General features: G+C 44.1%; 1 protein-coding gene across 1 annotated transcript; it reads right to left on the minus strand.

Annotated features, from left to right (window-relative positions):
- Positions 1 to 42: 42 nt before the first annotated feature.
- Positions 43 to 9,983, minus strand: LOC139370820 (zinc finger and BTB domain-containing protein 40-like). The gene is made up of 13 exons (XM_071110607.1): positions 9,873 to 9,983; positions 9,016 to 9,178; positions 8,322 to 8,845; positions 8,073 to 8,188; positions 7,051 to 7,252; positions 6,420 to 6,830; positions 6,009 to 6,215; positions 5,675 to 5,839; positions 5,288 to 5,502; positions 4,298 to 4,457; positions 4,073 to 4,123; positions 813 to 1,033; positions 43 to 328 (listed from the first exon to the last, which is right to left on the minus strand). The coding sequence occupies exons 2-13, from the start codon at positions 9,162 to 9,164 to the stop codon at positions 143 to 145; spliced, it is 2,607 nt and encodes an 868-aa protein (XP_070966708.1). The 5' UTR covers positions 9,165 to 9,178; positions 9,873 to 9,983; the 3' UTR covers positions 43 to 142.
- Between the last annotated feature and the right edge of the window lie 571 nt (positions 9,984 to 10,554).

The raw sequence follows: 10,554 nt of genomic DNA on the forward strand, positions 1-10,554 counted from the left end.
ACATCTCAATATTTACAAATCAAACAGGATACAAAACCAGTGTCCCTTGGTGTAGCATAAGTTAGTTTTATTCATTCCAAGCTGCCCAATGTTGCTAGGACAGTTCATACTTCACCAGGAAGTAGAAACTAGAGGTTAGGGGTCACTGGCCCTCCCCACAAATGAAAGTGACGGTTCCGTTCAACAAATCCTCCATGCTGACCGCCATCACCTCAGTGCTGGAGTGACCATCCTCCGCGTCTCCCAGGGCAACATACACCTGCTGGGATTGGTCCACAGATATCACTTGTCCTGCCATGCCAGCGGGGTCCTCCTCTGTCTCAATCACCTGATAGGAGGTATGACATGTCAATCACATTTCACTAACATGCCATAGTTACATTGTATGAGATAAGAGACTAAATACAGGAGAGCCTAGAGCCCAAAACCACCCGTCATCCCAACCCCTACTCCCTTTTTGAGATTGAATAGGTGTAAGTAATATGGTGAAAATTACACTAAGGGCTCTACTCAATGACGCGTTACAGATTCCTCAATAGAAATGTAAAGGACATTTCCAGTGTTTACCGTGAATGCAGTCTCTGCTAAAGCAGGAACATTGCCTTTGAATTTCAATCCCGCTGGAAAGCTGAACTTCCGCAATGCAGATTGAATAGAGCCCTTGGTTTATTAGTGACGCAGCGGTCTAAGGCCTTGAACTGCCTTGCCTGGTTAAATAAATCAGACTACAAGATGGAGTCATTACACATATTCACTGAGTGTAGGGAAGCGATTGGATAAGGTGTAGGGGTTGACTTAGGACGCAGCCTTACCATCTGAGAGGTGGAGGCCTGCTCCTGCTCCTCTATTGTCCCTATGTGGCAGGAAAGGAAGTGCTCCTGGAGCTGAAGCTGGGAGGGGCAGACCAGCGGGCAGAGAGAACAGCCGAACGCTGCCCCCTCTTGGCTGAAATGCTCAGTGCTGGCGTGCTCCTGCATCTCAGCCTCGCTGGGGAACAGGCCAGGACAGTACAGGCACTTCACCGCTGACAAGTCTGGGTATGGGAGAATACAGGAGGGGAGAGGAGATCAATACACATGTACATAGAGCAGACACAGACAGAAAAAACTGATTGTTATGTACAGTACCAGTCAAAAGTTTGGACACTCATTCAAGGGTTTTTCTTTATTTTTAAAAACTATTTTCTACATTGTAGAATAATAGTGAAGACGTCAAAACTATGAAATAACATATGGAATCATCTAGTAACCAAAAAAAGTGTTAAACAAATCAGAATATATTTTAGATTCTTCAAAATAGCCACCCTCTGCCTTGATGACAGCTTTGCATAATCTTGGCATTCTCTCAACCAGCTTAATGAGGTAGTCACATGGAATGCTTTTCCAACAGTCTTGAATGAGTTTCCACATTTGCTGAGCACTTGTTGGCCGCTTTTCCTTCACTATGCGGTCCAACTTGAGGTCGGGTGATTGTGGAGGCCAGGTGCAGCATTCCATCAATCTCCTTCTTGGTCAAATAGCTCTTACCCAGCCTGGAGGTGTGTTTTGGGTCATTGTCCTGTTGAAAAACGAATGATAGTCCCATATATGGGATATATGGGATAGTGTCTAATGTCCATTGCTCGTGTTTCTTGTTCCAAGCAAGTCTCTTCTTATTGGTGTCCTTTAGTAGCGGATTCTTTGCAGCAATTTGACCATGAAGGCCTGATTCACGCAGTCTCCTCTGAACAGTTGATGTTGAATTTAATTTATTTTGGGCAACAGACATATACAACAAAATGTACAATGTGGACCCAGAGGATATCACTTGAAAGTATTAATTAAAATGCTTGTTTCCAAAGTGGTCCTTAATGGTAAAAACAATAACACATAATGATTAAAAGACAAGTCAAAATTACGAACAACCATAAATACATTAATTTATATTGACATCCTAAAAAGTGGCACTATTCACTGCCCTTCTCCCTAACCTTAAAAATCAACCATATTCATTTCACATTAAAACAATCTATTAATTGCACATCATACCTATCATTCAAATAAATACACCTGGCCAGCAGTAGGGGGCACAAGGGGCAGTGGAGTGGTTTCTCTTACTTAGACAACCTTGTCCAAATGAAAAACTTTGCCTGTTTTTTAAAGCTATTTCTACTTTTAGTTTGCTTGATCTCCAAGGGAAGGCTATTCCTTAGACAAATGACTGTATGGAAAAATGTGCTCCTCGCAGTACTGTTTACTCTTGGAATTTTACAAGACATAACACTAACTCTGGTATTGTGACTGTGTTGGTTGTAGACCATATCAATGCGGAACTCCTGTACCCCTCCCTATGTGGGTCCTAGGGGGGACATTCAGCATATACCTGCTAACATTATTTTGCATGACCTGCATTCTCTTTTTCAGCTTTTTTGATAGCCCACTATACCAAGCAGAGCAGGCATAATCAAAATGACACTGAATCAAGGTTAAGACAAGCAGTTTCTTAACTTTAATGTTAAAATATCTAGTGTTACGATATAAAAATGTCCATTTGTTTGCCATTTTAGAAAGAATTTGAGCAGCAATCCGGTCTCCAGACAGGGATTGAAGATACTTGTTTTAGATTCAATCTCATTGACTACACAGTTTACCATTATCTTGTCAGCCCTAAGCAATCTATGTTTTGTTCCAAACAAATATGATTCAGTTTTTCCCAAATATAGTGACAATTTGTTGCCAGACAACCAATCTCTAACAAAATGCAATTCCTTACTCAGTCTCCTCTATGTAAACGGTATCCTTCCCTGATACCAGTATGGCTGAATCATCAGCATAAAGCAAGAGTTTGCACTTTACTGTATCTGGCACATCATTAACGTATATAAGAAATAAGAGAGGCCCTAAAATGGATCCCTGCGGTACTCCACGGGATATTTCTTTGACCCCTGACAGAACATTACATACTTGAGTACTGTTGGTCAGATAAGATCTAAACCAATTCACTGCTACATAATTTAGACCCATGGATTTGAGTTTCATCAGGAGAATATCATGGTCCACAGTGTCAAAAGCTTTCTGCAAGTCTAACATGACCCTACCTGTATAGCTCCCCTTCTCACTTTCCTGCTTAATGTGGTCAAAAAGGTGGATACGGCAAGTATACGTGGAATGAGCTGTTCTAAAGCCAGATTGTAGTTCATAAAGAAGTTTGTGAAGGTATCCCATAAAGAAGGTATATAAGGATTGACACAGGCCTGTATTTTCCTACATTTGTTTTACTTCTCTTCTTGTGGAGTGGAACCACCTGGGCTGTTTTGAGATCCTTGGGAAATGTACCACTACTAATAGAAAGGTTTACAATATGCGTTATCATTTTAGCAGTGGCACAAGCACTATCCTTTATGAATCTGCAGGAAGGTTATCCAGCCCAGTTGCTTTGATTGTGCTCATTAAGCATAGTAGATTGGAAAGGTAACTTTGGGTCTTTCTTTCCTGTGGCGGTCCTCACGAGAGCCAGTTTCGTCACAGCGTTTGATGGTTTTTGCGACTGCACTAGAATATTTTCCGCATTGACTTACCTTCATGTCTTAAAGTAATGATGGACTGTTGTTTCTCTTTGCTTATTTGTGTTGTTCTTGCATTAAAATGGACTTGAGCTCTATTTCGTAAGAGACATCTTCTGTATACTAAACCTACCTTGTCACAACACAACTGACTGGCTCAAACTCATTAAGCAGGAAAGAAATTCCACAAATTAACAAGGCACACCTGTTAATTAAAATGCAATCGAGGTGACTACCTCATGAAGCTGGTTGAGAGAATGCCAAGACTGTGCAAAGCTGTCATCAAGGCAAAGGGTGGCTACTTTGAAGAATCTGAAATATATTTTGATTTGTTTAACACTGTTTTGGTTACTACATGATTCTATATGTGTTATTTCATAGTTTTGATGACTTCACTATTATTCTACAATTTAGAAAATAGTAAAAATAAAGCAAAACCCTGGAATGAGTAGGTGTGTCCAGACTTTTGACTGGTACTGTACATTAGGAGTGCTATGGAATGTAGAAATATAACGTTATCGCAGCTCTTACCTGATTGCAGGTCTGGATTCCCCACCAGAAGCCCGTCAGTATCAAACATGCCTTTAGGAGACACAAAATAAAAAATATATTATTTAAAATGAAAACAAGAACAGTATATTCCTTACAACAGGGATGCACAACACTAATCCGAGAATAACAAAAAATTAAAACATTTGCGATTATGGCAAGCAGGGGGGGGGGACATTTTTTGGGTCTCTCCCTGGCCGTCCTCACCTGTGTGCTCTGTCTTCTGGTGCTTAGCCAGGCTACTGGCACTGTGGAGGAACTTGCAGCACACGCTGCACTGCAGCAGAGACTTGAGCTGCCGGTGGGTCTGACCAGCAAACACTTCCGGGTGGTTGGTACGGTTATGATACCACAGTCCCGACATTTGCTGTGGACGGAGAGATATGGTAAGTAATATACACTGAGCGTACAAAACATTAACAACTTCCTAACATTGAGTTGCACCTCCCCACACTTTTGCCCTCAGAACAGCCTCAATTTGTCAGGGCATGGACTCTACAAGGTGTCGAAAGCGTTCCACAGGGATGCTGGCCCATGTTGACTTCAATGCTTCCCACAGTCGTATCAAGTTGGCTGGATGTCCTTTGGGTGGTGGACCATTCTTGATACACACGGGAAACTGTTGAGTGTGAAAAACCCAGTAGCGTTGCAGTTCTTGATGCAAACCGGTGCACCCGGCACCTACTACCATACCCTGTTCAAAGGCACTTAAATCCTTTGTCTTGCCCATTCACCCTTTGAATGGCACACGTACACAAACCATGTCTCAATTGTCTCCATGCTTAAAAATCAATCCTGAACCAGTCTCCTCCCCTTCATCTACACTGATTGAAGTGGATTTAACAAGTGACATCAATAAGGGAACATGGCTTTCACCTGGTCAGTCTGTCATGGAAAGTACAGGTGTTCCTAATGTCTTGTACACTCAGTGAATAATATAATACGCGCCATTTAGCGTGCATATATTTTACGCATGGGTGGTCCTGGGAATCGAACCCACTATCCTGGCGTTGCAAGCGCCAAGCCCCACCAACTCGTCCTTCAATAGTAAAAGATGAATATAAAGGTGTGTACGCTATAGGCTTATTAGTCTTTCAGAGCGATCAAGTTCAAAGAAATGTTTGACCCCGTTATCATAGACCAGAAACTCCCTTCGTGCCAAGGATAGCAGTTTTACAGGGATACTCGCTCTCTCACCTGGTAGGACTTCTGGCAGAGCTTGCAGCTGAAGGGTTTGCCCCCAGCGTGGACGGCTATGTGTTTCTCCAGCAGGGAGGGGTTGGTGAACATCTTGTTGCACTCAGGACACCGGTGGTACTCCTTCGGGTGACACTCCTGGATGTGCTTCCTGTGGTCCTCCAGTGTGGAGAAACTGAGACGACACTTCTGACAGTCATGAGGCTCAGAGATGTCTGGAGAGGGGCGGAGGAGTGGAGGAAATGGAAAGAGAGGGAGCGAGTGCGAGCAGGGTGAAAGCCAGGCGAGATTGAGAGACATTTCTAAAATGTCCTCAGTGTCGTGTCTACTCACTTTGAAGTATAGATATATATTTTTTCGGAGCATAAGCAGGAATATCCTACTCACTGTGAGAGGTCTGTAGGTGAGCAGAGAGCCCGTTGGCCTGGCTGAAGCCTTTGCCACACTCCCTGCATACGTAGGGCTTGTCTCCGGTGTGTGTGCGCACGTGACGCGTCAGCTCAATGGACTGGGCAAACAGAGCCTCGCAGTACTGACATGAATACATTTTACCTAAAAACAAACCCCACAAACACATGTGTATTTAGATTTTTGAAAAATTGGCATTGTTTTGTGAATCCTGAGATGTGAGATCTGTTCCAGTGCTTCAATCTGGTGCTAGTGTGTGACCTTCAGTGTGTGTGTGTGTGTGTGTATGTGTGTGTGTGTGTGTGTGTCCTACCCTCTGAGTGTTTCTTCTTGGTGTGGTAGGCCAGAGCGGCAGCCACACTAAAGCTCATGTCACAGTTTTTGCAGTGGTAAGGCTTCTCTCCAGTGTGCAGTCGCATGTGGTTCTTCAGAGAAGAGTTGGCCCCAAACTTGGCGCCGCACTCCTCACACGCAAACGGCTTCTCCTCAAAGTGCTCGGTGCGTTTGTGGTACAGCATACCTGTCGCAATACAAACACAGTCAATTAAACTGGAGACACATAACACACCAGGTGCTCCTGCAGAATGGTTAAGGCCCGGTAGGCCTGCTATACATTAGTAGTGGGTAAGATAGTGAGCTCCTTCCCTTTCAATGCAAAGAATTTTACTACGCAGGTCCTCTACACTAACACAATCCGTTCCCAGCCCTGATCGGGCAAACTCACCTGAGGGGTGAGCGAAGGTCCTGCCACACATATCACAGGACACCTGCGGCCGTTTCTTTTTGGCGGCTTTGGACTCTGGGTGGGCCTTGTTGCGGTGGAGCTGTAGTGCCCGCGATGTGGGCAGCTCCTCTGGGCACTCAGGGCACTGCAGCCTAGCTTCCTTGGACATGGTGCAGCGCTTGGTGTGGGCCACCATACGACACTTAAAACCAAAGGCCTTACTGCACCAGCGACACAAGTACGGACGAGAGGGGGAGGAGCGCTTAGCCCTGGATCTAGTCTTCCTCTCCCCTTCTCCTTCTTTCTCACCATCCTCTTCAATCTCCTCCTCTTCTTCTTCCTCCTCGGCGGTGTCTGCGTCTGCAGTAGTGGGCGACTGGGGCTGCTCCTCTGGCTCTTCAGCCTCGGAGCCTGGGGATCGATGCAACAAATCATTGAGTAGGCTAATTGATTGACCATTTGATAATGAATCGGTTGCCTGAGCAGATTTTTAAATGAAGTCCAAAACAACAGAAGAGTGATGGATGGATCCCACTCACACACTGTAGTCAACTTAATTGTTGTTGTGTTGCCAAACATGTTGGCTAAAGCTTGAAACCATGCTGGTGTCCTTATTTCCCCTACTCTGTACCTGTAGCTCCCTGGCTGGTGTCCTCTCCTTGCTGAGTGTGCTCATGCAGCTGGGTTGCCAGATTGGGGTGAAACTCCTTAAGCAGACCCATCAGTGTGAGTAGTGTCTGGGCTGAGAGACTCCTCTGCTCCTTCACTCTGCTCTGGAGCCTCTGAAACACAGCAGGACCCCCTGGATCCCCCTCACTGCAGGACAGTATCACCTGAGATAGGTAAGGGTCAATACATGAGAGAATAATTCTGTAAACGTAGTAGAGGAAGACTTGTTCACCATTTTAAGGAATGGAGTGTTGCATTGAATAGTGCGTTCTGTCATAGCAGAGACCACCCACTGGGCACAAACTGGTTGAATCAACATTGTTGCAACATAGTTTGTCCACGTATTGTGCCTTGGAATCTACGTGGAAAATACATTGGATATGAAAATAGTCATAAACATACACTGTTATTTTAAAAGTTACATTTCAACCACAGGATTATGTACCTATGGTAACCAAATTTCAACATAGACAACCCTTATGTTGAATTTGTACCTTTAAACCAAAGTCAGATCTTCAACATTATATCCACTATCAGAAGAAAAAAACAGGCTGGGCAGCACCTCCTACTGGAGTTTGGATTTTTCTACTGCTACTCTTTGGTCTCCCTTCCAGGGTTTTAATAAAGCCCTGCTGGTGATAACATATTAATATGTTGTATAAATAAACTAAATATCTGGCATTGTATTCCCATTTTAACTTTGCTGTGCTTTTAAAATAGTTGAAAGCACAGTGATAGACATTTGGGTGATAACTAAACCAAACATCTGACATTATTTTTCCATTGGAATTTGGTTGTGTTTTTAGATGGTTGAAAGCATAGTGATAACACATTGGAAATTCAACTGACTTTTGGCTGTCTTTTTGAGTGTGTGAATATAGTTGTAATCTCAGTAATCAACCTCTCGACCAAATATTACCCAATTATCCACATTGAAATGATGTAGTGCGCCCAGTGGGCACTGTCTTCCATCCAAAGTCTCACCTGTCTCTCCTCTGTGGAGATGCCGTCCCAGGTCTGCAGTGCTCTGAGCCACTGCCGCACATCCACCACCTCTGTATCCATCTTGACTCCTCCCTGGGACAGGGGGTCCACGTCAGCTGCAACCGGGAAATACAATCTTAGTTGACATGTCACCTCACTCACAGAAGCATCCTAACAGAATTAATCAAAATAAATCAGGACATAACAGTAACAAAACATCGCAATGAGCCCATTTGAATTCAAACCCACCTGTGCTCTCTGGAAGTTGAAGGCGAGCTCTTTTAGATGGTGGCCCATCCTTCTCTTTCCTCTCCTCTTTCACATTCACTGGCTCGCTCCGTGTGGCTGCTGTGGTCACTTCACTCTCCAAACCTGCCTCTTCCACCTTTTCCTTCCCCTGGGCTCCAGAGGGGCCAATCTTCATACCATCCTCTCCCATGCTAGGTACAGCTGTCTCTGGGGAAGCTGTGTGCTCGGCCTCCTGGCTCTGGAGCTGTGGTTGGGTGGTGATGGCGGGTGGTGGGGTAGGTGAGGCTGGTTGTGTAGTGTGTGTGGTGGTCGTCGACTGATTCATCAGGTTGGTGAGAATGTTCTTGCAGCCCACAGCTACGTCAAACATCTGCAGGCTGTCTGCGGCGGCAATGATGCGGGTGAAGTTGTGTTTCCCTGGGGGCAGCTTTCCGGTGTACACCATGTCCAGCAGGCAGGAGAACTCCTGGGACGACACCACAGCCGTGTCGATGGAGATGCTGTCCGAGCCCTCCAGCAGAGACCTGAGACAGAACAGAGGGAAGTTGTGGGTGTATCTAGGCTACTCAATGTTTATAAATCACAATGTGTGTACTGTAGGATAGGAACTTTTCATAAATGAGGACAGTGCCATTTAATTGGACAGTATAAGCGACAAAGCTGTTTGATTGAAATGAATGATTCCTTGAACAACCTAAAGAGCAGACTGGAGGCAGCCAGCACCAGTTTGTGGGCGCGATGGGGTGTGTCCCCCACCAGAATAGAGCAGTCACAGAACTGACTCTCCTTCCTCAGGGCGCGGAGCTGCTGCATCAGCTGCCTGCTGTAGTTGGGCAGCTCCATCACAACCAGTCTACCTGCACAGGTATGGGGAATGAGGAAACATGGTAATGGCAACTGGCAATCTTGGTTACATTTAGAGATGTAACCAAGATTTAGAGATTTAGAGTGGTGAAATATATTTTTTACCCATGTTTTATGAAACAACCACACAGTATGATTATTGCAAATAAAGCCTTAAGAAATAACATTCAGCTGTACTGGTCATCGCACTGGTGTGTGTGTGGCAGGGAGGGGGAGTCTGTTCTTGTTTTTAAACCCATGTTGCAGAAGGCACATGAAATTATGCGTCAAATCATCAGCTCCAGTGGAATTTATTTGATGTGTAGAGGAAAACACTAAGCAGTGTTGTGATGTAATCAACAATAAAAAAATATGTACATTGTGTTATGCAACGAGGGAGATGGCAAATGACCTTGCTATCTGGATAGCCTATAACCTCTAATAGGTAACGTAACTAGATAGTTACCTACTCGTTCAGAGTACTCTGATGTGAAAATATTGCAGAAAAACAGAAAAGTAGCTAACTAACATTAGCTCACCAACATTTGTTTTTTACTCTGATGTAGACCATGCTACAACCTGAACCTAGCCCTGCTAGCATCAAAAGCTAGCTTTGAGGACAGTGGAATTAGGTCACGAAATGTCAGAAGGAAACGATAAGCAACTACTAAATAAACTGACCAGAAAACAACCCCTCGTTCTCTTTACCTTGACTGTTATTCAAATAATCCGGCTCTTTATTTAAACTCCGTCGATGAACAAACTAAACAGCGCAATAAAGCTTCGGTATTTTGAAATGGCGATTGCTCGCAAGTATGCATAGAGAAAATAGGAGATAGGAATCCCATTGGGCAATGAATGGACCGAATAATGCGTCACACAGCAGACTGTCGACCAATCGAGTTCACGTTGTCATGCTGCGTCACGCAATCCTGTCTCCAAGTCAGGGTATGAGTCGAGGTGAGAGTGTTTTAGAGAGTATTAAAAACAATGTTCTCCCTCCTACAATGAGTCAGGGGTTAATAACACTGATACCCAAGCCTAAAAAATAAGTGCTGTTCACCGATAACTGGCGTCCAATTTGTCTTCCTAATAATGACTATAAGATATTAGCCTTACTACTTGCAAAAATAATTAAAGAAGTCCTGGATGCAATCATTGATGAAACACAATTTGGCTTCATGAGGAACAGACATATTTCTAACAATGTCAGACTAGTATTAGATATACTTGACTACTCCTAATAACCGGATAGCTTCATGTTATTTTTTGATTTTTATAAAGCATTTGACACAGTAGAGCATCAGTTTCTCTTCCACTCCCTTGAGAGACTTGGCTTTGGGGATTGTTTCTGTAAGGCTATTAAGACTCTCTATGCAAATGGTAACAG

Source organism: Oncorhynchus clarkii, chromosome 17, assembly GCF_045791955.1.
Source record: "Oncorhynchus clarkii lewisi isolate Uvic-CL-2024 chromosome 17, UVic_Ocla_1.0, whole genome shotgun sequence".
Classification (NCBI taxonomy): domain Eukaryota; kingdom Metazoa; phylum Chordata; class Actinopteri; order Salmoniformes; family Salmonidae; genus Oncorhynchus; species Oncorhynchus clarkii.